The following is a 27,097-nucleotide window of genomic DNA, read 5'->3' on the forward strand; positions in this document are numbered from 1 at the left end:
TTGTTACAGTGCTTTTTAAAGATCACTTTTTAAATACCATATCCTTTTAATCAGCAATTTAATGATGATTAAAAAATCCTATTCTGCATCAATATTTGTAGTCTCTTTTGCTCCAGCTTTACTGATGCTGGCAAGCATAATTATTGTTTAGTAAATCTGTGGAAGTTCTTTTGTTTGAGTTTTTCCACCCTGAAAAAAAAACTACAAACTGTGAAATTCTACAGTATACTATGAATGGAGTTGTGAGAAAGAATAAGAATAAATCAAACAAGTTTCTCAGTAAAGGTTGTTTTAAACAAACACTTGTGTAATTGGCTTGTTTATTAAATATTAAGTATTTTTCCTTGTGTATTTAGTGAGCTGGCAATATTTTTAAAGCACTAATAGTCCATAATTCTTGACAGTAATTCTGTTAAGAATTGGTAGAATTAACTTAAACTGCAGTATAGCTTCAAAGTACTTCATACTTTGAAACTTTAAATACCAATCTTGAGAAGTAGTAAAGGTGAGGGACATTGATCTTGGGAAAAGAATTCAAGTTAGTAACATTCTTTGAATTCTTTTTAAGATTGCATGAAAATTTTCTGGAACTGTCCAGCTAATTGAAGCTGTCTTATTACAGATTGGTATTATATACAGATGGCTTCCCTTTTAGCCTTTTAACCCTAATTTCTAGCAGTATTCCCTGAACTAAATTTTATTTGTTGTAATTTTTATTCAATAATTAGATTTTTATTATCTATTAAAAGTAATGAAAACTATTCAGTTCCTGTAGTTTAATTCTGCATTTAACAATGCATTGTTTGTATGTCTCAAATGGAAAGTTTTTTTCTTTAGTGGACAAGTCTGTAGTGCAATGCTAAAAAAAGACTTTGTCTATTTGTAAAAACAGAAAATTTGAATGAATAAGAACTTAAAGATCAGATTACTTTTAATAGTATATGATATTTTTCCTTCCAGTCACCATTTCCTGGGTTTACTACACTGAGGAAAGTAGTTTTAAGATTTTTGTTACACAAACTTACATGGTTGCAGCTTGTCTTGATGCTTCAATTTTTGAGCTTTTTCAATTCCTATTCTGATCACATTCAGTTGATTCTCCTCCCTGCATATGTATGATCAATAGCAGATGTAATTTTTAGTTCTGTAGTCTGCAGCAGTGGGGAGATATGGAGGATACTTGCTTTTGGAGAAGGGAAAAATCGCCTGTTTCTAAATGGAATTCTCTGAAGGTAGTATCCTCCATTGATCCATAGGTGATGTGATTTAGTAGGTGTAGGAAAAAGGGTCTGAGAGATCAAAAACTTCCCACATGCGCTAATAGGGCTTATGGAAGGGAATGTAAAACTTTTTAGACCTTGCTAGTCAGCTCCTGAGGGAACTTGCAGCAGGCGACACAACCCAAGATAGGGGATCTAAGGAGGATACTACCTTCAAAGAACTCTAGTTAGAGGTAAGTGATTTTCCATTACTTTTGAATAAGAGAGAATGGATGGATGAGCCTTGAATAAGGTCAATCTGTAGAATGCCATTTAAAGAGTATTATCCCACTGTTTGACATTGTGTATTACCAAAGAAATGCAGATACTTGAAATGTTGCATTAATTAATGTGTGCATTACTTCTCAATACACGGGGACATTGAAGAACTGGGAACTATAATGTCATACTTTCTTTATTTCCTACTATGAAGCAATTCTGAAATTCTTCAGTGTGGTCTTAAGGTTTGCATTTGGAATTTTTCTGATTCCCCACTCTATCTCCCAACTCCATGTAGCATAGCTGCAAACTCACTAGGGCAGCTCTGGGGCATTGAGATGTTGTCAGTGTGTGACTCAAGATGGTTTCTGAAAAAGCACTCAAGTAATCTGAATTGTTCAAGGTTATGGTGTAAAAAAACCCTGAATCAGGCTTTCTTGAGGTCAGTAGAAGTCCAGGCATAAAAACATTTGGCTTATTTCAGGGAGGCAAACAGGAGCAACAGTTCACATACTGATTTTTGTAGGTACTAGTGTCTTTTGTATAGATGCCTGAATTTAACAGCACTAGGCATAAGCTGAAATATTTTGCAGTAAAAAAAAAAATTTGCAGGACAGTAATGCTGAAATTATGATACTAAAACAGTGAGAGTTGATTTGTAATACCAGAAAACGAGTCATAATCCAAGTATTCTGGAGGTGTAGCAAGTGCAGTTGTGTTTTGTTAAGTATTGTTAGTTTTCAAGATCTTTTGTACATAGCTTTTCTTTTGAGAGTGTAAGTATGTGTACAAGTAGTCCTTCTTAGGGCAGAAATTACTTTGAACTTTATGTGAACTTACTTTGTGGTGTCCTTGCCAAACTGTTGAAGGCAGAATATGGATGATGTGATAATTCCTTTTTGTTTTTAAGGCTAGATCAGTAACAACGAGGTCTTGTATTTTTCATTGAACTTACTCTTTGAACACAGGAAAACTGACGAGCTCTGAAAACCTGAGAAGGCAGTTAGTTTCTAGCTTTTTCCAACAGCAGTTTTGCCTAAATGCCATTTGTTGTGTAAGGTTTCGTAAAGGTCCTACTGCTCCTATTCACAGGTTTTACAAATCTACACATTTACAAATGCTTGCAGTATAACACTTGTCAAACTACTGTCTAGATCATAATGCATTTTTATGGAGTGGAAAGTTCTCTGCAGTGCCTCTCTTAAGTCAGACAATAATTAGGCTGAATTGTTACAGCATTTTAGTGTGCTAAGTGATAGAAATCTCAGAATACTAAAAACTGAATACACTCAGAACTTGGCTGGACAAGGCTCTGAGCAATATGCTTAAAGTTTGACCTGATTTGAGCAAGGGATTAGGATCAGATGATCTCCAGAAATTTCTTTCAGCCTGTATTGTTCTTTTGATTCTTTGAACTAGAAAGAAGTTTAAATAGCTTTTGTCATCCTGATCTGTAGCTTGATCACTTAGGCTTTATTTTGAAGTGTGTGTGTAGGGGATTTTGGAAATGCTCAGTAACTCCAAGGGTAGATAACAGCTGCCACTTTGAAGGTAACTCCTAAGGTAACACTGGCTTCTGGTGGCACTGCAGGGCAGGGGGGGTGTGCTGTGATAGGCTGTGCAGCTTGGCAGCTTTGTCCCTGGTTTTGCCAAGTAAACTGTCAGAGCAGAGGGCAGTGAACTACACTAGAAGAGGAATTGTATTAAGAAACCTCCTAATTTTCGTGTAAAGATTGTGTAAGAGGCAAGAGAGTCAGCCTGGGGAACAGCAATGGTCGTTATCCAAGGATTGAAAAACACATGGCTGTATATATAGCTCAAAAGTAATGGAGGTCCCAAGAGCTCCAATCAGGCCTTTCAAAGCACAGCTCACTATGTGTGCTAAGCAGTGAAACCTCAAGAGTGATGTAATAATGAATGCTTCATTGCCTTCTCAGGGGTCTAAAGCATCATCATTTCCTGCCTTATGTAAAAATTTGTAGGGTGCTTCCTTGTTAAATTGCACATCACATGAGTCTGCATAAGCATTACATAATAATTTTTGTCCTTTCCTCCATATATTCCCATTTATATTCATGTTGATACATGAGCTGCAACTTTTTTCTTACACTTGAAATATATTTTCCTTGCCTTAACTGGCATTTGGCTCCAAGAGAGTCCTGTCACTGATTATGATGTCATTATGTGATGTTTTCTGATTCATGTTTTCTGTGTTGGCCATAACATTTTTTGCTTTCACTGAAATAGTTGTGAATAATAGTCAAAGTACAGCAATGCATTTCTTCTGCTTTCTTTTTAAGCAGGTTCTAACTTGTTAAGTCTTTTTTCTTACATTTTAGAATGAGATTCCTCACATTTCAGTACATAATCTTACTAAACATTAGCTGTCTGTGGCCCTGGAGTAAAAAGCAACTCAGCCTCTCTAGCATTTAGGAAGTAAAGACATAGACAGCAGTTCATTTCAGGCTCTTAAGAGATTTTTCACATGTCTGCAGAGTCTCTGCCCAAAAGCTGTGATTTCAGGGCTGTTCAGAGGCCTTTCTGGCTGGCTCCAAAAATGGGCAGTTGAGATGACTGCCTTCACTGTACAGTTGTTCTGTGGATTCTGGCAAGTCTTTCATTTGCAAATAGTTGTCACCTGGAATAGAGTCCATTTTTTAAAAGTCCTTTCTCCTAGAACAGCAGCAGAGCTTTTGGAAAATACTTGCTTTGTTGTTCTTGCTGCTTGCCTCTGTTCTTAGGAAGAAAGAAGGGAGGAGGGAAGAATTGAGAGCTTTTGTAAAGAACTTGGCATATCCTTGATTTGTTCCCAAAGTGGGATTTGCCAAACAACACAATTTAGATACCAGTCATTGGTTCTTTGCCAGCTGTGTTATGACTGCTGAGTTTACTCTGCCCAGTTAGGCCCCTTCTTATTCAGACTTCAGGGGAACAGCCACAGACCTTCATTAATAGATGATGATTTTAAAAATGTTGTTGCAGGTTGTATTTGTTTTCACCTCCATGGGTGAACAGAGAACTTCTGGCTTCTGCTTGGAGTTCAGAAACCCAGAGGCTTTTGGCTTGCAAGCTGACTGTGTCATAGGTTTTAACTTTGAAAGTCTCTGGGTAAAATTCTTCAGTGAACCCGTCTCAATACTTGTAGTGAATTCTGTTAGAATAAGTTTGTTCTCAAGTATTTACACCTTAATGTGCAGTGTCATTGCTGCAAATTGTGTTCGGGAGAGGAATAATGATCAATTTGGTTGTATTTTGAATATTGATTGCTGTAGTGAGGAGCACAATAGAAATCATTGAAGTCCTGGATGTAAGCATTAGTGACAGAACTTGTGGTGTTTTTTGAACTACCCCAAACTAGGCAGCTGTCAGAGGACAAAATTCCAGTTATTGTTTAGTTGCCTCATGAGGTTTAGCTAGGAAACTACTTCTGTCTTTATAGGAGATGGTCATTTTGATCCTTAGGGAGCAAAACTCAAATACTCTTCCTTTGTCCTTTCCCCAACTTTCACTTAAAAATAGGATCTTCAAATGTAGTTTCCTAAGACCCTTGGTAGAGCAGGACTAAGGGTATCTTCATGCAGGGCACTGAGAAACTGAGTAACAGGATTTTTCTGTCCCTTCCTTTTTCTCCCTCTAAATATCAGATTGGATCTCTTGAGAAAGACTCCTTTAGAAACACAGAAGAGCCATCTCAAAATTCTGGGAGAACAAGGACAAGTCAGGGTTTAAAAATAAGCTCATTTTCACAGCAGATGACTTTACAGACTGTCGCTATCGAGTAAGAAAGCGGCCAGACTCCAAGAAGGCTGCTTTGCACAACCGCAACTTTAATGCGAAAAGCTCTTCTCTTTATAGACTGTTCCGACACATTCTACCTGATTGGCTGATTAACAAAAACACTTTTCTCACAAACAATCCTTGAGAAGAACAGAAAAACAAAGAGTAGAAAAACACCACCTGTAGGTTGTTTACAATAACAAGCTATCATCGTTTCTCTACAACTCCCTAAAAGTCTCACAAGTCCGCTGTGAGAAAACTTACCTCATTTTCTCATTCTCTGACCAGGCTGTCACATCCACAACAGACATGACTAAATGTGATGTGCAAGGTAACAGGAGCAAATGTAACTATTGAACCAAAGACAGTTGGGATTCATCAAATACTGAATGAGATATGGTTAACAGTAATTGTGTTTTTACTGTTTACCTTGGGCTGGGTAGAAAGGTTGATTTCTGGTCACGTTTACCTGAATATTGTGTCTGTACCAAAATTTGTCAAATTTTGGGGATAGATTTAAATTAATTATTTGTATGTTTTTGCAATCTTATTGTAAATTTATACCTGTGTAGTAAACACTCTTTAAAAATTGGGTAACATGTTTTTATTCTTAGGAAGAAGCACTGCATGCTTTCATTCAGCCTGAGATCCTTGATGGCCCAAATCAGTACTTTTGTGAGCGATGTAAGAAGAAATGTGATGCAAGGAAGGTAAAGACCGGTCAAATGATTTGCAAAAATTACTTTTAGTAAATACCAATCCTGATAATGGGCATAATCTTGTCCTTGTTTCATTTAGGGTCTGCGGTTCTTGCACTTTCCATACCTGCTGACATTACAGCTGAAGAGATTTGACTTTGATTACACCACAATGCACAGAATTAAACTCAATGATCGCATGACTTTTCCAGAGGAGTTGGACATGAGTGTCTTTATTGATGTTGAAGATGAGGTAAAGTATTTGGTTTCAGAGAAAAGCATTTAACTTCCTTCAAGTTTCTCATGCAGAAAATCAAAATTCCAGACTTATAAACCCATTTTAACAACATTTTTCATCTACATAAAAAGTCCTTTAGCCATGCTATGCTATAATTTGAAGATTTTTAATCTGTTCATGTGGATTTATTTTTTTCTTTAATATTGCAAACAAACATGTTCTCTGTAGTTGGGGTTCCAGCTTCCATAAAGAAGCTGTTTCAGATTTTTTACATCTTCAATCGACAGATTTAAAGACATGATTCTCAGGGCTTCTACATATATACCGCAATTCCAGAAGGGAAGATTTATCTGAATTGTGTTGGTCATAAGAGGTGATGTAAATTTTCAAAACTCTGTTCACTGAAGTTAGTCCAGAAATCATTAGTAATGAATTCCATCTCTCTGAATCACCATGTAGTGTATGCTTTAGAAATAAGATTTTTTTAAAAAAAATATTTTTTTCCCATCAGTCTTCTGGCTTTTTACTTTTTGTGTTTTAACCAAAATTCATGTTGTGCAGTGATATTCACTAAGAAGTATTTACTGTGCATTTTGCATTGAAGACCATTCCTCTAATTTCATTCCTGAAAACATTTGTTGGCTTGCACTGGTATAAGAGAAATACTGCCTGGATGTGCATATGGAGGAGAGGCTTTTCTGGCTCTCTGCAAACCCTTGTCTTAGGAAGGATGCCATGTAGACAATTTGATACCTCTCAGAGTGAGTGGGATAAATGACAATGAAGATTGATGTGGGAGAATAGAACTCAGATAAAATTAAGGACTGTCAGAAAATCAGAACAATTATCCAGAGGCAAGAGGCTCAGGTAAGCAATGAATATACTGAGTGAGCTGCATTTACAGTGTTGGTGACACCATGCTGTTAAGCTAGCAGAACACTAATCAGTCTTACTGTAATACCTTGGCTTGGTCCAGTGAGTTGAAATGGAAAAAAAAAAAAGTCTTTGATTGTGATTGAAAATATTTTCAGTCAGTTCTGATTAACAGGGCCATGTTGGAACAGATCTGTTGTTTGGTATCAGACTTCCAGGTACTGAATTGGGATAGCTAGTGCATGGAATTGGCTAGTAATAAATATAACCTTGCCAAGTCTGAAAGCTCCTCATTTTACTGTTCAGTTGCACACAAAGGCCAGGAATACTGAAGAGGTGGACTGAAGACACCAACAGAAACAAGTCTGTTCTTGGTGCTCAGTTGCAGAGGTCTCTAGTTTTTTGAGGAATTTAATTGCTTCACAGAATGGATTTTTTCCTTTCACAAACACTGTTATTTCTTGTTCCATGTAACTTTTATTTTGTATAATGTTAGTGTGTGTGTCTTATTTTTAAGAAGTCTCCTCAGACTGAGAGTTGCACTGATAGTGGAGCTGAAAATGAAGGCAGTTGTCACAGTGATCAGATGAGCAATGATTTTTCTAATGATGATGGAGTTGATGAAGGAATCTGCCTTGAAAGCAATAGTGCAGCAGAGAGGATCTCTAAAGCTGGCAGTGAAAAGGTATGATAACACTGGGGTGTTAGAAGGGTGGGCAGGAGGCTGGAAGGAGGGACACAGCTGGAAAGGCTGACCTGGATTCACCACCAGGATATTCCATGCCAGCTTCCCTGCTGTGCAGCATCATGCTCAGCAGGAAAAACTTGAGGGCTTTCCAAGGTTGCTGTTGTTCAGAGACTGGCTGGGCATTGATCTGCTGGGAGGGTGGGGGGGGGTGTGCTGAGAAATGCCTTTGCATCACTGCACTATTTTTTTTGTTTTTGTGTTTCTTTTATCTGTTAAACTGTCATTGTCTCCAACCACAAATGTTCCCACTTTTGCTCTTCTGATTTTCTCCACCATCCTGCTTGAGGGGGGTAATGACTGGCTGGAGGGATGCTTTGTTCTTTGCTAGGGTCTATTCACCGCAAATGTAAATGATAAAAATATAATTAATTCTGACATTGGAGGCGAGAGGTTGAGAGTGTGTGAGTTTATTTCAATTTTCAAAAATTGACATTACAACAAAGAATTCAACTGATTTGGAGGTCACCTGAGAATAAAGGTCTTTCCAGCTTGTCAGACTGAGAATTTCCAGTAACTTGTTTTGGCAGCAGACCCTTAAACTGAAGACCTGTTTTGCCTTGTGAGCAGTGGTTTTACTTGTGGCCAGCTGTCAAGGTTTACCAGATTCAGCTGCAAAAGCATCTTGCAGACTAGTAGGAGAAGATTGGGAAGTTTTGATCAGTGTTATAGGTGAAGCCAAGGGTTTAAATGTTAAATATTCCTTCAGTCATCTAAATATAAAGGAATTAAATAGCAAGTCAGTCCAGGATAGCAGCCATCCTGCTGTGGGACATCAAGGTTGGTAGAGATTGCTGATAAACTTGGTGCAATTTTCATCAAAAATTTTGAACTTTATGATAATGTCTGCAGTATGTACTTCATGTATTGTTGTTCAGTGAACTCATCTGAAATTAGGCCAGTAGCTTTCATTCAAACTTGGTAGAGGGCTGTTTGGCTTCAGCTGGTACTTTTGTAAAGTAACAGTTCTGAAGGCTGACTTGCATGTTAATCTGCACATCTGGCCTGTTTGTATTTACCTTGAGCCATTTGAGAGGTTTTTTTGGTATATGTTCTGAATACTGTCAGACTTAGTTGGAAATTATGAAACAATTAATTCTAGTCACTTGACTGGAACAAGATCAGAATATTTTAATATGTCTGTATGCAAGTGGGACATCCAAGTATTGACAGTAGCTTTGGCCAGCTATTTCATACTACTTGTTCTCCAGGCAAACAAGCTGTCAAGCCAAGCTTTTTGGTTTGGATATCTTAATAATGGATATGCTGAGAACATACAGTATTTCTTCTGCATAGTCTAAAAATATCCTTGTAACACTTGTGAGTCAGTATGGTTCAGTTTTATTTTTTAATTTATATTAAATTAAGCACTGAAGGCACTGAAGTGCTTAGTGCCCTGTATTTCCATCCATTTATCTATGAAAAAAAGGGTATGACATCAAGTGTGGAGAAGGGTGATAGCAAATAGACCTAAGCTTTGTAGCTACAAACTCCTGAGTAAAGTTTAGCAGAGCAGACCTCTGGTTTTGTTCAATGCCTGTTGCATTAATTAATTTATATTACACAAATCCACTCTTTGCATCCAACTATTTACATACCTGGGTTTCTGTCCTTATTTTAAAACTTTTTTAAATTACCATTTGCTTAGCTTTTCTTCACTGGATACATTTCACACCTTTTTCTTCTCTCCACAGAGTTCTTTGCTGTATGAGCTCTTTTCTGTCATGGTTCATTCTGGAAGTGCTGCTGGTGGCCATTATTATGCCTGTATAAAATCTTTTAGTGATGATCAGTGGTACAGCTTTAATGATCAGCACGTTAGCAAGGTAAAAATAGTATTTTTAGTTACGTTTTCTACTCATAAATGGACCACTAAGTTTCTGTTTTGCAGTTTTCCACTTAGCTGCCCATAAAACCAGTTTCATTATACGTTTTTCAAGTATTTCCTTGATTTCATCCTCTCATCCTAATTTCCTGCCATATACATATGTTTCACTCATTAGCATAACTGATTTCTAGGGGTTGGAGAGTTTTTATTTATGTATCTATGTATTTTTGTGTGGTGGGGAAAGGAGCATTTCTCCTTGGCAGTGATGGTGGGATGGTTCCTAAAAACACCTTCATTCATGTACAGACCAGGCTGTATTTCGAATTTTGTCTTCTGTACATGGGAAGAACATTTCTTGCTTAGAGAAGTGTTTGTAGATCTGTTACAGTCCAGACTGTGCTGTTAAACCTGTCCAGCTGATGGAATTGTTCCAGCTATCACCCATAGGTACTATAGCAATCAGGAACCTGTATCTTTTTCCTCTAAGAAGTTCCTACTTTAAAAACGAAAAAAAGTATGTTTGCATTCATTGTAAAACGGAGAAACAAATCACTTTGAAATTGTTTTTGGAAGTCAGCAAATAAGCAGAAATATTTTTATAATTGGAATGATTAATATAGTGTGTTGTGTAATGCCATGTTTCCTAGTGAGAATAAATACATCTCAATTAGTGCAAGTTTCTCAAATAATCATTACATTGATTTTTTGTTAGATAACTCAGGAAGATATTAAGAAAACATATGGAGGATCTTCTGGAAGCAGAGGATATTATTCCAGTGCTTTTGCTAGGTTAGTATTACTGTAATGTTGCTTTTCTTTGTGGCAGTGTTTTAGTGTAATGAAATGAATGGCCAAGGTGCATATGCCTAACATGTTACCTTAAAATTATTAGTAGATGCTTCAGATAGTTGTACGAGCTACCCTGACTGCTGTTTCAGCTCATTAAAATAATGTGATATTTATTTTTGAAAATCCTTCTTGGTTTGTGTATTACTTAGATATGGTATAGCTCCTTACTGAAAGATAAAGAAACAGAGCAGCTTCTGATGCCAGTATTGTCTCCTGAGTGATAAATTCAGCTGTCTCTTCTCTTCCCCAGCTCCACAAATGCTTACATGCTGATATACAGACTGAAAGATCCAACAAGAAATGCAAGTAAGTTCGACAGCTGTATTTGCAAAAGTTGGGGTTTTTTTTAAACTTAAGTGTTGCATGTTGTGGTTTTGTTTGTTGTTGTGAAACAATGTCACAAAGTACACTAATCTGCATGAAGTGCAATATTTATTTTATCACACTATAGATGATAACCTGAGACTTTGATTATCAACTAATTCACTTTCTGGAAGAGTATTTGCATTTATAGTAAAAACAGGATTAAGGGCAGTCTTCATCTTTACTGTTCTCTACTACAGCAAAGCTTTGTGTACTGGTACTGGAATCTTTTGCTACTATCACTTTCTTGTGTTGCTGATAACATAAGCAAGGGGAATAAGAGGCTGACTTCACTTTAATTTAAATAATGAAAAAGAGAACAGGGCATGGTATAGTGGGAAATTTGTGTGGAAAAAGAACAGGGTGAAAAGGCAAGAAATATAACTCAAATATACCTGTAATGCCTAAAGGTGGAAATGTAATGCCTGCTGTGGAAAAACTGTATTTTTTTAAAACTGTTGCTTTGTTTTTACTGGCAGAGTTTCTTGAGGCACATGAATATCCAGAGCACATCAAACAGTTGGTACAGAAAGAGAGAGAATTAGAAGAACAAGAAAAGAGGCAACGTGAAATTGAACGCAACACGTGCAAGGTTAGAATTTCTACTGGACTGAGTAACAATACACTGCTAGTGGGAATGTTTCTACAGTAAACAGTGGTTTTTAACTGCAATACAAGGACTCCTTTGTGATAAATGTTTGCACTAACAACTCTTTCAAATGAATTGCACACCTGTTGGAAAGCTGTACATAGTGCAGGCATCTGTTAGAGGTATTCACCAGACATTTTTGTTGAATTCATGTATTGCATGTGGATTTGAATTGGTATTAAAACCAAAACACTTTAGATGACTGAAGGAATATTTATCACTTATTTTAAGCAAAAGTACTTCCAAAGAATGTGTAATGCTGCACATTGTGTTTTGTACTGTTAAATCTTTTCATTTTGTGACCCTTGACTTTGTGCAATGGTGTTTCTTAAACTAATTCTAAATAGTTATTTGGCAGAAAGAGCAGAATATTTTCCAACCCTAAATTCAATAGTAACAAACAAAATAGGACCTCAGTGCCTTACAAGCATGGCAGTCAGCTGCTCTATCTATAAATCAAGTGATTGTTTTATGAGGAAGTTCTCTCATTGTAAAATGTGTAACTCTCTATGTGAAAAAGGAATTTCACATTCATTGTTCATATGTGCATTTTGCTTTGGAGCATTTGCTCGCTGCCTGTGGCTACAAGATGTTCTGGTTATAGAAAGATTCAGATACACACATATACCTCATGTGCCTTTGACATATTCTGTCTGCAGTTGTGTAATCAGCTGAAAGGAAACCACCCCACAGCTGAAGCAGAGCTAAAGGTGCATTTCCTACTTGAATATGGTGTTTTCAGCTTAAATGGAAAGACATTTGAAAATGCCTTCATGATTATTTTTCTTCCTTTTGTATTTCATAGATTAAATTATTCTGCATGCATCCTACAAAGCAAATAATGATGGAGAACAAATTGGAAGTTCATAAGGACAGAACACTGAAGGAAGCTGTGGAAATAGCTTACAAGGTATGCCATGTGTAACAGGATAGTAAAATTGTTTGATGTAGTGTTTTCTGCATTGTGTCTTCAGATTCTAAATCCGTAATACTGTGGGAGTGTTTGAGAGGTCTTAGCTGTGGGGTTTTTTTGGGGGTGGGTTTTGGGGGCTGATTCTTGGGAAGTTCTGTATGATGGGGTTTTTTTTGTTATGGTTTTTTTTCAGGTGTTCTAGTTTGCCATTATTGACTAAATTTTCTGCCAGTAGCCATCAGCTGATTGCTGATTGGAGTGATGCAGCCTGCCCTTGTAAAAGGCAGTATGATCTGGCATACCCTTATTTTAAAATCACACAGTGAGAGCTGCTGTTAGACTCACCATGGCCTCAGCAAATTGAAAGAATTCTGCACTTTTATTGGCATTGCAGTAAAAACCTTGTATTAGATACCTAATGACAGAGTTCTTGAGAATCTTCTTGGGTAGCTAATTCAGTAATAGGAGTGAACACCAAAGGCATCTATTGATCTCTGCATTCCTCAGACAGGTGGGGGCTGAAGACATCAATTCTTGCTCACCTACTTGTACTCTTTGGTTCTTGCTGTGTATGTTTTTGGCTAGGAGAGCACCAGCAAGGTACTTACCTATTTGGGATGTGCTAGCATCTCCTGGAGATGCACAGAGAGTAATTAGTGGATGTGACTCCCTCAGGCCTCTAAGATGCCATCTGGTAGAAGTGATAGGCAATGTATTCCTCTGAAAATACTTCTGGGACCTGTCTTTGTGTGCCTCTGTACATACTTTTCAAAATTCCCCATTTTCTGCATTTTCATGAAGGCTTCTATTAGAATTTGGAAACATATATATATTGCATGTATATATACATATATAACATGTATATATACTGCAAAATATCTATGATGTATTTTCTAAAACCAAATTGACTGTTGTGAATTCAAGGGATTCCTGGATGTACACACAGTGAGGTATTTCTAACTTGCAAGTTAAGAACTAAGCTCACAGCTAAGCTGTTTCTAATATTTGGGGGGTTCTGTATGTGCACATTGTAGTTAATGGATTTGGAAGAGGCTGTTCCCTTGAATTGCTGTCGCCTTGTCAAATATGATGAGTTCCATGACTACTTGGAGCGCTCGTACGAAGGAGAAGAGGATACCCCAATGGGTTTGTTACTTGGAGGGGTCAAGTCAACCTACATGTTTGATTTACTGTTGGAAACAAGAAGGCCAGACCAAATTTTCCAGTGCTATAAACCTGGTGGTAAGACATGTAATTACATATATGCTTTTAGTCTATCCTTATCTATGTTATTTGATGGCACAAGCACAGAGCTGTAAAACAGCTTCAGTATGAGGTGTTGAAAGAAGAAAACCTAAATTTTACAGTCAGTATTCAGAACTACATAATGTACTGTGCTGTGCTGCTGACTTGCTTCTAGTTTAAACAGGTCTAAGGTATAGTAAAATTTGTCAGACTGGAAGGTTTTTTTCTTTTCTGGCATTAAATTTGATCAGAAAATGTAATTCTGAAATGGACTGCTTTTCAAGTTCTTACTGTTTGTATTTAATGCAACCCCTTAATTATTACATCAGACAAGCATACGTGTGTTTTCTTTGTCTGTTGAATTTTCTCTGTGTGCATGTGTGACTTCATTTTCTTTTTTCTCCTCCCTGCAGAGGTCATGGTAAAGGTTCACGTAGTCGACCTGAAGACTGAATCTGTTGCCCCTCCAATAAGTGTGCGAGCTTATTTGAATCAAACTGTTTCAGAGTTTAAGCAGCTAATTTCAAAGGTAATCTACAGTCCTTATGGACTTGTATTAAAGAGTTTTCACTCATTGTGACTGTGAAATGTGTCATAATTTACATAACTAAAATGAGAGCTTGCGCCTTTTGCAGATGATGCTCTGAGTCCTGTCCAGCAGGGTTCTCTTAGATGCACCAGTTGAGTTTGTCCACCTGCTCACTCCTGCTGAAAGCAGCAGGCTGCTTCTTGCTTCCATCCAGAGTTAGTATCTTTAACAACCTCACTGAGAGTCCAGCTGGTGACACAACTAATGAACTGTTACCACGCAACTGAACCAAAGTGTAACTTCCCCCCCAGCTTCAGTATTTGACACCTAACATCCAAAGCTGTCCATGTTCTTTGTAGTCTCTCCTTTTCATCCCAGTAGTCACTTGTTACCAAGATGCAAATTGATTTTTACGTGGTTTGAAACCAAGGGGCATTACTGCTTCCATTGCATTGGAAGACAGAGATTGCATTTGCTCATTTCTGTGCAAAATAATTCAGTAGTTGGTGTAACTTCATAATATTTGTTATAAAATATGATTCCAGAAATTTGAGTTCTGTCTAAGATTTAAGTGAACACTGTGCAAAACCTGTTGTTCAGGAATATTTTTAATTTTCAGTTGGTTCATTCATTAAAGATAAGACCATTGTCATAAATGATTTTTCAGTTCTCTGTAAAGCCAGGCCATTTTATGCATCTGACCTTTTGGAAAAACTGACACTTGCTACATATTAAAGGGTGGAGGAAAGGCACTGCGACTGAACAGGTTTGGGAGGTTTCCCCTGGTGTTCTCTTTTGCAATTTTGAAGTTGATAAACAAACCTGCTCCTTTCCCAGTGAATAATCCCAGAAATGAAGCACTTTTTTTTCAGTTTTGAAGGTATGTCTGATGAACATGTTATCTCCCTGTCCATATCCTGTTTTAGGCCACACACCTGCCCGCTGAAACCATGCGGGTGGTGCTGGAGAGGTGCTACAATGACCTGCGTCTGCTGAACGTGTCCAGCAAAACACTGAAAGCTGAAGGCTTTTTTAGAAGCAACAAGGTACATGCTGTGGTTTTTAAATTGTTCATTCCTTGTGTTTGTGTTTACCTGTTATGTAAAAGGCATGGAAGTATGTACAGAATTGATAATGGATAACTGTCCCGTATTTTGCTCTGTAGTGTGTGGGGTTTCTGTGCCTGGTACAGTGGTGCTCATGAATACTCTAGGCTATGGATGAAACCAAGTGTACATAAGAGAGAGTGGATTGAGAATCAGACATCTGGCTGTTACTCAGGTTCAGATGATGCTGAGTTTAACAGCCTTACAAAGAGGAAGACTGTTAATAGTCATGCATTCCTAGGGAACAAAGATTGATATCTTGCTATGAAGCCTAAAACCACCTGAACAACTGTACCTGCTCTTAGTATTATTAAACTTCTTAAAAAAACAAATATCAAAACTATAGCAAGTTTTTGGTGGGTTTCTATCTTAAATTCAGTAGTTTTCACTATGAAGATTCCCCCTGGACAATTTACATTCTTTTTTAAAAAAAAACTTCTAATAAATATTTCCAATAACAATTGTATAATGCATTCAGAAGAAGAGTAATTTAGCACTCAAATAACTTTAAAATTTTAAATGCATATATTGCCCTTTTTTACTACAGTAGAAATAGCCCATCTTTTAGCACATTTTGCACATCCTCTGTCTCTGATGTTGAAGCTCAATGTTAAATCTTCTTGATGAAGAAAGATTAAGGAAGGCTTTGATGGCTCACAGCTGAGCAGAACAGTGGCACTGAGTTGTTACTCAGAGACCTTTCACAAACAGCGTCGCTACAACATGGAGCCCTTTGACAAAGAGAAGAGAGACATTTAATTTGCACTATTGCTTGAACATGTATACATTTTAAACTTCCTTATGACACTGTACCAGAAAGTAAGGACACAGTCTGCTGCAGTGGTGGGGCTCATTGCTGCCATAACGGTGCTATGCACAGGTGGAGGGTGCACATGGAGTGATTTATGCATCCACTTCTGAATGTGTTTCCTGCAGCTGGTCAGTTTGCTTACAGTGAACTTGCACTTGCACCTTGCTTACAGTTCACTCTAATCTTAACATGGTTATGAAAACAAGGAAAAGTGAAGTCATTATTGTGCTACAGACTCCTCGGTCTGTCTTTTTCTAAGCATGTATTTTAACATTTTGATAAAAGCTGATGTTTCTTTATGGCATTGTTTCTAATGTGTGCTCAACCCTGTGTTTGCTGTTGTTGCATTTATTTAAAATAAACCCTTCTTTTCTGGTCAGGTGTTCATTGAAAGCTCAGAGTCTTTGGACCGTCATGTGACATACACAGACTCACAGCTATGGAAACTCCTGGATCGCCATGCAAACACGATCAGACTGTACGTTTCATTGCCAGAGCAAGCTCCTGGGTCTCAGCTCAGACGGGCGCTTTATCAGAAGTCTGCTGGGGGTGCAGGCAACTTGGATGAACCTTGTGAAAGAGTAAAAGGACCTGTAGGTAATATGAAATCTGTAGAAGCAATTTTGGAAGAAAGCACTGAAAAACTTAAAAGCTTGTCCCTGCAGCAACAGCAGCAGCAGGAGGGAGATAATGGAGACAGCAGCAAAAGCACAGAAGCCAGTGATTTTGAAAACATCGAGTCACCTTTAAATGAAATAGACTCTTCAGCATCAGCAGAAAACAGAGAACTTGACAACCAAATTCAGGTTTCTGATCCAGAGAATCTGCAGTCTGAGGAGCGGTCGGACTCGGATGTCAATAACGACAGGAGTACAAGTTCAGTGGACAGCGACATCCTCAGCTCCAGCCACAGCAGTGACACTTTGTGCAACGTGGACAATGCCCCCCTCCCCCTGGCTAATGGACTGGATTCTCACAGCATCACGAGTAGCAGGCGATCAAAAGCCAATCAGGGCAAGAAGGAAACCTGGGACACAGCAGAAGAGGATTCTGGAACAGACAGTGAATATGATGAAAGTGGCAAAAGCAGAGGAGAAGCACAATATATGTACTTTAAATCAGAACCCTACACTGCAGAGGAGGGTTCAGGAGAAGGGCAAAAATGTATGTATTCTTTTTTAAGTGCCTTGAAATAATTCTGTGGGTTTTACTACTTAATTCATATGCTGTGTTAAAAAAGTCTAATGGCAGTATTGAAAAACTTGATTATAATGTCAAATTAAAGCTAATGAAAGTGCAGACAGGATGTGATGTTCGGCAAAAATCTAACCTTATTTTGATCTTGTAGTAAGTGATTACATATTTGAAAAGCGTCTTGCTCTTTTGTTTCTGAGAAAATGAACATTTACTTGTGTGTATTGATAGTGTTCCCTGGAGAGCAAGCTGAGTTGTCTTCTAGTGAAAGGATCGTAGTTGCATGTGCTGCTGATGATTCACCTGTTTAAGAATGCACTTATTTAATGTGGTTAAAACAGCATATTTCTGTTACCATTTAGACTAACAAACCTGAAAAGCCTTAGTCATTTGACTGTAAAGAAAATTCAAATATTCTTGATATTGACAATTTAATTCACTAACTGAAATACAGTGGGTACAGTGAGGCATATGGCTGACATGAAAGTGTCCAAACAAGTTCAGTATAAGAGCCTAAGTGGTATATAATTGTCATAAAAATAAATAATTTCAACAATGCTCTGTACCTGCATATGCTTTTAACTAACAGAATAATAATAAAAGAATAGCAGGATGTAAGATAAATATTTTCAAAGGCAAAGGCTTTCATGTCAATCCAGAAATCTGATTGTAATAGTAATAGATAAAGAAGAATTTTTCACAGAGAAATTGATTTGCATCTACTAGCTTTGATAAAATTACTCCTTTAGCTTGGAATGGTGATTCTTTAGGGCTAATTCTGAACTGCTTTCATTTTTCCCTGTTTTGTTTTGGTCGGCCTAGTTGGATTCAGAAGCTACTTGTTTGCAGTAATTTTGATGTTATCATAGTACACTGCATAAATTATTGTCCTGAGGGGAAAACTTCTAATATAATTCAAATAATTTATTTGTTCACTTCAATATTCTGAATAGTTTATTCTAGAGTGTCATGACGTTATATAATCACAACATAGTTTGTAGTGTACTACAAATTGCATGTATTAAGAAACACAATTTCTAAAGATGAATTGTTCCCTTTATGTTCTAGAATTTAATGTTACTACATTTTTTTCCTTAATTACAACATTATTCCATGAAAAAGTCCCTTAATCTGAATTTGAGCTTGTCTTGTGATATCCCGTGGCCTTCCAGAACACAGAATTTACCTTTTTAATGCTGAAAGCCAGGAAGGAAAATAGAAGGGGTTGAGTGGCCTGTGCCCAGCCATTCCCAGCACCCAAGCAATTCCCTGTCCCTTGAGGCAGAGAAAGCTGCAGGAGGATTTAGCAGTTGCTCCATGTTCGTTTTCTTTCTGAACAGACAAGGTACTGCTCCGCTGTGCTGCTCACTGAATGCAAACCAGGGCAGTTTGGAACTGCTGTGTCCCCCAGAAATATCTGCCCATAAACACTTAAATACAGTATTTAAAATAAAGCTTTTAAAGGTTATGATAACATCATTAGATAAAATGTAAATGTAGCCATTAACCATAATTCAGGCTTTTCAGTACTGTTTTGCTGCAAGTGCTAACTCTGAATATGTGGAATTTGTACATGAGAGTGTTTCATTTTTGGTAGCAAGGTGTTTCATACCATTTTTATTTTTGCTTAGGGCTGATGGTGCATGTTGATAAAAGAATTACACTGTCTGCCTTCAAGCAACATTTGGAGCCTCTTGTTGGAGTTCCATCTTCTCACTTCAAAGTCTTTAGAGTCTATGCCAGCAATCAAGAGTTTGAGAGTGTTCGGCTGAATGAGACCCTTTCGTCATTTTCTGATGACAATAAGGTTATTTAGAAGTTTTTTTGAATCATTGAAAGTATATTGGTACAATATAGATAAAGTTAATTTACAACAGGTGAAATAATTATTTTGGTCTTGGTAGCATGTTACAAAACACAATTCTGATTTTGATAGCAGTTCTAACAGATATTCCTTTTGCATTCTAGATAACTATTAGACTGGGAAGAGCCCTTAAGAAGGGTGAATACAGAGTTAAAGTCTATCAACTCTTGGTAAATGAGCCTGAGGTAAGGCATTGAATGTTTCAAGGCTGATTCATGAAAATACTAATATGTGCCTTGGCCAAGGTTTTGCTTTGAAATCGTGGAAAAAATGAAACTTCTCCTTTTCTTCACATTTCTCTGCAAGGGATTTAGAAAGTATTTAAAAAGGAAGTTTGAGATTATTTCTGTTCCAAGTAAGCAGTTGGAATATGATTTACACTATCTCTCAAGTGTCTTTATTTCTGTAGTGTAAATGGAGGACAAATAAATTGTTTCTTTGTTTCCCTTAAATGCATGACAGTCACTTAGCATTCTCTCCAGAGAAGAAACTGTGTTTTCTTGTGGCTGTGGTTTTCAGTGATGCTGAACTGATCTAATTCATCCCATTCATGTTCTGCAGATAGTCAGGGAGTTTATCTGGGTAATGGTCCTCTCTGTGTAAGGCAAGCCTGAAACAAAGTGCTTCTCTTGCAGTAAAGCAGCTCATAAGCTTGTTACATCTTCTGGGACATGAAAAATACAGAAGTGGTTATATAGACTGTAGACTGGATAGATTGCAGTCTTTATAACTTGACTTTGTATGCACTTTAATTTTATTTTTTGGACAAAACTGCAGAACATGTATTAATAATGGATAAGAGACTAAGCTGAACTGCTAAAGCAGGGAATAAGATAAATATAAAAGCTACTGCCATGGATGGAGCTGTGTCTGATCCATGAAAGCCAAGAAAGTGGCTTTTTATGATGCTGTGGCTTATTTAATTTGAAAGCTCCTTTGCCATTGTGTGGAATGTGAGTGTAACAGTAGCAGTTAGCAGCACAGCAAAGGCAGTATTTCTGCACAGGCAGTCATGAGGGTTGGAGTGCCCTGCCAAAGGGCTGCTGCTACACTAATTAGTTACACCCCATTTTAATGAATTCATTGCCTGCCTTGTTAACGAGAAACCTAATGATCTTTTTGCCAGGTGGATGGGACTGATCACAAAGCATAAACAGAGGTACAGTTTTCTGTTCAAAATAATTCTGTCTTTTATCTCTCTTTATTTATGTTCACAGCCATGCAAGTTTCTTCTAGATGCAGTTTTTGCTAAAGGAATGACTGTCCGACAGTCCAAAGAGGAGCTGCTTCCTCAGCTTCAAGAACAATGTGGCCTAGACTTGACAATTGACAGGTAAACCTGATGAAATATCATTTTAAAATGTGTTTGGAGATTTCTTTCCTCTTGTGGAGAAAGAAAGTAATGAAAGAAGCACAAATAAATTGCTGTGGTCTTTGAATCAGTTAGTGAATGCAAACACTAATTCAGCAATTCTTGGCTTTCATCTCACACAGAATGAATTTTTAGGGGATAATATTTACATAGAATTGCCTGTGTGCAACATGTCTGCAGCTTTAGATCTCTGTGATGATGATTTCCTTCAGAAAGGGGAACATTAAGTCAGTCAGTTCTTAAAAGAGCCATCTGCTCTCTACATGCAAGCCCAGTATAGATCACTGCAGCAAACTTCTTGTGCAGCATCATCGTGTGTGTGTACAGCACTGATCTGGGCTGTCTGCCCTTTACCATAATTGGGTAATCCCTAATTAGGAAACTGCTTTCTTCCTTTAAATCCCTACATATTTCCTGCATTGAACAAGTGGAATACAGACTTATTTCCCTTGTGTTTATGAATGATTCAGCACTAAGCCAGCAGTGACATCCTGCTGTCAGGACTGTTTCTGAACATTAAACTTGTTCATGTTAAACTTCCCCAAGCCTTGAATCAATGAGTTGTAGTATTTCAGTTTTGTCAGAAAATACTCCGTTTTGATCTCTGCCAGTGCTAAGTGTTCATGAGCAGATAGAAACTCACTTGGGTTTTTTGTGATGTATTTATAGGTTTCGCCTACGAAAGAAAACCTGGAAGAATCCAGGCACTGTGTTTCTGGATTATCATATCTATGAAGAAGATATCAATATTTCCAGCAACTGGGAGGTCTTCTTAGAAATACTTGATGGTAATGATTTATTTTTAAATTAATATTGGTGATGACTAGCTAGCTGAAATGTGTGCGTGCAGCTACATAACGCATTTGTATAATTTAAGTCAGCACAGCAGTTCAGTCATTTAGTAGTTTTCAGACAGGATTGAAAATACTTCTGTCATGAAGGAATTTGGAACAGAAACTTCTGTTCATCAAAACAATTTTGGAATCAAATATTAGAGAGCAGAATGTTTCTGAAATTCTGCTTAAATATAATTTAAATGATGCCATTTCTTAAGCATATATATTCCTTTGCATATACACTTACAATTTTGATTCTGAATTCAAAAGTTTCTGAAATTCTGCTTAAATATAATTTAAATGATGCCATTTCTTAAGCATATATATTCCTTTGCATATACACTTACAATTTTGATTCTGAATTCAAAAGTGCAATTTCAGAGTAAGAAAAGTAGGCCATGCTCTCTGGCCTCTAGATTAACGGATATTGAAGTTAACGTATACATGAGGAATGTGAATTCCATTCACTCAGGAATTTTCTTCCCAAGCATACCTGGTTTAAGAAGTCTCACTTAGCTATTAGTCAAGTATTTTGGCAGCTGTGTTCAATTCTGGTATTTTCAGTTTTAACAAAATTGTGCCAGTGAAAGTATCAAAATTTGAAATGAACCTGAGAGATTCAGGAAGCCTTCAGATTCCTATGGGCATATGTATCAGCTCCCACTGCAGTTCAAACTCTACAGTTTAAAATTTTTATTAGATTTAGATAACTGCTGTACTGTTTCTGTAGTGAGTAGGTCTTGGAGATACAGCTTTAGACACTGCAGCCCTCCTAATTCACAGACTGATTGTAGATTACAGGGCTTCCAAGTGTTCTGCAACAGTTTCATGCAAAACAACCACGTAATATGAGACATAAATGTCTAAGCCACATTTTCTGCATGCTAGATGATAAAATTATAGACTAATTAAAAATAAAAAATAAATCATCCCTTAGATATCACTTCTGCTTATCTAATTGTAATATAAACAATATTGCTCCATCAGCCAGAGACCGCTCTGAAACCTGGAACAAGGTATAAAAAGGCTGGAGGCAGCACATACTAAAACTCTTGAAGGTGGTGGGTGGAAAGAAGATTTCAATAACAAGTGTGGAGTTGGTGAGGGAAATCTAGAAGTTAAAAGGGAAAAGCTTGTTTTGGTAAAGGAGGTGAAGCACATGAATAAATACCAGATAGCTGAGGAAGGTCTCGTGCAGATGCCGGATCTGGAGTCAGCCTCTGGTTAGGAGGATAGATCCGAGTTGGGTGTTATGGAAAACTGTGCCCTATGGCTTCAAGAAGATTCTGTCCATGAAAAATTCATTTATAGGAGCTGATAACAGAAAACTTCAACTAAATCATAGTCCTTTCCTCTTGCCCTTTTTTACAAGTGAAGTGCTTGCAGCACACTGGGTTACTTAATTTGTGCATGTATCTCGAGGGCAGTCTTCCATATTAGAGTATCATTAAGCTATAGACAAACCCTCATTTAAAACAGGATATTTTGCAATGTTAATACAAAAAATTCCTCTTTCTTTGCTAGGAGTAGAAAAGATGAAATCCATGTCACAACTTGCTGTTTTATCAAGACGATGGAGGCCATCAGAGATGAAATTAGATTCTTTCCAGGAAGTAGTACTAGAAAGCAGCAGTGTCGAAGAATTAAAAGAGAAGGTAAAATGTGTAATGCGATGCAAGTTTCTTGTGATGACCAAGACCCTTATTGATGTTCTCTGGTGGGAAGCACAAGGATGTCATAGCTCCAAAAATCTTGTTGCATGATGATTGTTTTTCCCCAGGAACTGATAACTTATCCCATCCCATTACCAAACGACATGAATTATCAACTTTACTTCTTAGATTCTGACAGTGGTCTGGTCTGAAAGTATTCAAGTGAATACATGTAAAATAAGTCATATCTTAAAGTTTAAGCAGCTTAGTAGTACCTTTGTCCCTTATCCTCAAAAAACACACATGAAAGAAAAGCTAAGCCATTGCCTCTTGGTGTTTTTTCAAGATAATGTTTTGTTATTCCAAAATACCAAACCTTTCAGCCTCCTCATATTTGAATTTGACAGCTGTTGCTGTATCAAGTAGGCTGAACTATGTTTTGGTTGGAAAGAAGTATGGCTGTGGTATGGTTTGGTTTTGCTTAAGGCCACGGTGCTCTAACAGGTAAACAGACCTGTCACAGCAGACCTGTGTCATCCCAGCAGAAATCTGGAGCAGGAGTGATTCCTGTTGAGACTGTTTTGTTAATGCATTGTATCACAGGGTTCCACATTTGGAGAAATGTTTATTTATACATGGCAATACCCAGTTGTTAGGAGGTCACCTTGGATGTTGAGGTCAGAAAAAATGCTGGTGTCAGTGACCCTGAGAATTCATAAATTAGGGGTGTTAGTTCACAGGCTGGGTTTGTGTTGTACACAGGTTAAGCTATGGGCTGCTTTCTTGCATTCCTCAGGTAGAAATGAAGTCATGACTACAAGTTCTTGCATGCAGTCAAGAATTCCTCCTCACTTACATCTGAAAAGAGTCGGCTGCCTTTGTTTTCTTGCCTTAAGAATCAATGTGCAGGGAGCAATTTTATTTTCTGAAGTTTTGGTAGGAAGTGCAGGTGTGTGGAGGTGGATCTTAGTCATGCATATTTTCCAGCTGTGCCTGCTCCCAAATTGACTGGATAACACATTCATGTCACAGAGGTTTAACATGAGGTGCTTGGTCTCTTTGTATCTTGGAACTTGAATGTTATTAATTGTTTCTATGAACTTTTTTTGTCTCCCCTTCAGTATTAAGAGGAGTGTGATAAAATGTTGTCACAGCAAGCGTCACTTGTGACACACAGGTCACTTCAGAAATGTTAAGAATGTGTACTTGTCACTTTAATTTTGTACATTGGAGGACTTGCAGATAATTCGACTTTAGATTTGGCAACTATTCACTTTATGTAGACACTGTGTAATGTTGCTTTGGAATAGTATTAAATCCACCATTTCTCTTCACAGCTAAGTGAAATAAGTGGAATACCCTTAGAAAGCATCGAATTTGCAAAGGTAAGAAAGATGTTATGGTTTCTTACCTTTTAATGGCACAGATGTGTGATTATAAGTTTTATTGTATTCACTAAGTAATTGCTTTTTCAGGGTAGAGGAACCTTTCCCTGTGACATTTCCATACTAGAGATTCATCAAGACTTGGACTGGAATCCGAAAGTATCCACACTGAACGTCTGGCCCCTGTACATTTGTGATGATGGTGCAGTAATATTTTATAGGTATGTATTTCATTACAGTATAATAACGCAAAAAAAACCTGTGGTTAACATTTGTGGGGTGATGTAATGGACAGGAACATAAAATACTCTTTGTTACCTTAAAAAAAAAGGTTTGAAAGTTTTAAAAAGAAAAGGTTTTAAAGGTTTAAAAGCTCCTCAGCTTCCTAAAAGCTTGAATATTAATTAAGGTTAAGAAAACAAGCACTGCATCTTTTTACTCAATCCTCTGTCCCAAACCACTGAAATTCAAGCTAGTTGCTATGCTTGAGTGTGTATCTGGATTTAATTTCTTAAAATAGAACCATATCCCATGTGGAGTTAGTGAGAGTCTTGCTGTAGGTTTTGGAGAGCAAGGATTTTATTGTCTGAGTTTATTTCTTTGAGAAATTAATATGGATTCTTTTTTAAAAGCCTGTTTGCTAAAAATTTTGTTAACGTGAAAAATGTTGATCAGCTGGTGGCAGTAGCCTGGGGCAGGAGTTGAGGACTGAGAGCTTAAATATTGTCATTTCTCCTAAACTTGGTTGGTGGGGCAACCTCATGGGACACATTGCTGTGGCATTTTGCATAATTGCATGTGAGCTGGGGAAAAACAGCTGGTTAATAATCTGCTGGTCCTGATGAAAATGACTTGGGAGAACATCTGGTAAGGACTGGCTGACACACTGCTTCCAGCTGTTGGCACTGAGACCAAAAGCAGAGCAGAGCTGTGGTTGTCTATAAAGAACAGGAGTAAGAGAGATGGAGGAGTATGGGCTTGTTTCTTGCCCTGGTTTGTAGTCAGGCAGAACACTGAATGTTTCTGCTGGAAAAGCAGGTTTAGGCACATTGCCTGTTCCTTCAGAATAAAGCAATCCCTGAAAAGTATTATGCTTAGTTATGGTTTTTACTAAGTTGCTCCAAACCAAAAAAAAAAAGCAGAAGTCTACTTGTGGTTACTGTATTAATCTGAATTTGAACCTATGTTTACATTTTAGAGATAAAACTGAAGAATTAATGGAATTAACAGATGAGCAAAGAAATGAACTGATGAAAAAAGAAAGCAGCAGACTCCAGAAAACTGGACACCGGGTAACCTACTCTCCCCGTAAAGAAAAAGCACTAAAAATTTATCTGGATGGAGCACCAAATAAAGATTTGACTCAAGACTGATACTTGCTATAGCATTTTCCCTGGGGAATTTTTTTTGTTTCCAATCAAAAGGTTCACTACTACTGTGTAGTGCCATTACGGCAGGACATTCATTAGGTGTAAAGCGCTGACACCAGCACAGCCGGGCGGTGCCGGCCGCAGGCAGGGCCCCGCTGGGCACTGTGGGACTTGGAATCATGTTGTGCACTAGAGTCAAATGTACTGTAAAGCTAAAAGGGATGTGCAAATAAAAGATTAGAACTCAAAAGTGGGCGGGGAGGGAAACGAGTGGAAATTGTTGAGGACAGTGTGCACATAGTAGCTAGTGAAACTAGCCTCCAACAGGATACTCATAGCTTAATAATAAAAGCTGTGCAAAGGCCATGAAAGAATCCTTTTCTCTGTTTGTTTCACTGATACACGCATTACCTCATCAGAGAGTCTGGAGTAAATGTTACCACATTGGTTCTAGGAAGGCAGCGGGGAAGGGCCGGGCGTGGGAGTGCTGCAAGTGTCAGGTTTTAGAATATTCTTCCATAAAACAGGGGGTCTGAGAGGTGTCTGCAGGAAGCTGCTGGCAGGCGTTGTTTGTTTGCAGAAGTGCTGTTGTTAAGGTAAAGTGGTTTTTATTAGGTTACCAATGAGCAGCTCTAGTGTATTGCGTTCAATGTGTAAATAAAATCTGCCCTATCCATTTACCGGAACTGCAGTTCAGCTATTTACCATGCTATTCTTTACACATATCAGCATTCATTGTGTACATTTGGAAGTATAGTTCCCTATTTAAATTTGTATTCATTTTATGTTTGAGGATGCTGGGTACTTTAGGGTTGTACTTCCCCTTGTTAATGAAGTTTTGTTCTGTTCTGCTACTTTTTGTACATTTTGTTTTTAACACAAGTTTGCATCTTCTCCACCTGCTGAAAGTCAGTTTATTTTTTCCCAGAGTCGATTCCATAGCTATATGTAGTCAAATACTGGGGCAACCTCTTAACACCTCAACGTACGAACTCGGTAGTTCAGGCTGTGGTGCAGAGACTGATGCAGTCAACATGATTTCATTGCAAAGCCTAGGAACAGCAATTTTTTGCTTTGGTCCATAAAGATCAATAGAGAACAATTCTCCATAGTTTTTGGAAAAGCCACCTAATTTATAACAATCAAAAGATTTTGGTAAACTTTTTCATGCCAGATGCTGTTTACAACAATGAACATGCCAATAAAACATTTGTTCATTCTGTTGTGTTATTTTAATCATTAAATGCTGTGGTTTTTATTTAAAAAGTTATGGAATTGTTTCATGGAAATACAGACCTCCCCAAGGCAGTGCTGGAATTGCA

At 37.6% G+C, this 27,097-nt stretch overlaps 1 protein-coding gene across 5 annotated transcripts in view; it reads left to right on the forward strand.

Moving 5' to 3' along the window:
* Positions 1–27,011, forward strand: part of USP47 (ubiquitin specific peptidase 47) — a 53,633-nt gene extending 26,622 nt beyond the window's left edge. For 2 of the 5 annotated variants that reach the window (XM_053946931.1, XM_053946932.1), the window contains exons 9-28: positions 5,870–5,965; positions 6,054–6,206; positions 7,561–7,749; positions 9,504–9,635; positions 10,350–10,426; positions 10,737–10,792; positions 11,329–11,441; positions 12,304–12,408; positions 13,446–13,653; positions 14,070–14,185; positions 15,112–15,231; positions 16,483–17,266; positions 18,928–19,103; positions 19,265–19,345; positions 20,378–20,493; positions 21,202–21,320; positions 22,893–23,023; positions 24,358–24,405; positions 24,496–24,626; positions 25,604–27,011. In XM_053946931.1, the coding sequence (XP_053802906.1) occupies positions 5,870–5,965; positions 6,054–6,206; positions 7,561–7,749; positions 9,504–9,635; positions 10,350–10,426; positions 10,737–10,792; positions 11,329–11,441; positions 12,304–12,408; positions 13,446–13,653; positions 14,070–14,185; positions 15,112–15,231; positions 16,483–17,266; positions 18,928–19,103; positions 19,265–19,345; positions 20,378–20,493; positions 21,202–21,320; positions 22,893–23,023; positions 24,358–24,405; positions 24,496–24,626; positions 25,604–25,778 (3,126 nt within the window). In that variant the 3' untranslated portion in view covers positions 25,779–27,011. The remainder of the gene's footprint in view (positions 1–5,869; positions 5,966–6,053; positions 6,207–7,560; positions 7,750–9,503; positions 9,636–10,349; positions 10,427–10,736; positions 10,793–11,328; positions 11,442–12,303; positions 12,409–13,445; positions 13,654–14,069; positions 14,186–15,111; positions 15,232–16,482; positions 17,267–18,927; positions 19,104–19,264; positions 19,346–20,377; positions 20,494–21,201; positions 21,321–22,892; positions 23,024–24,357; positions 24,406–24,495; positions 24,627–25,603) is intronic. The other 3 variants (XM_053946933.1, XM_053946934.1, XM_053946935.1) reach the window with 2 other exon arrangements.
* Positions 27,012–27,097: the final 86 nt, after the last annotated feature.

Source organism: Vidua chalybeata, chromosome 6, assembly GCF_026979565.1.
Source record: "Vidua chalybeata isolate OUT-0048 chromosome 6, bVidCha1 merged haplotype, whole genome shotgun sequence".
In the NCBI taxonomy this organism is placed as follows: domain Eukaryota; kingdom Metazoa; phylum Chordata; class Aves; order Passeriformes; family Viduidae; genus Vidua; species Vidua chalybeata.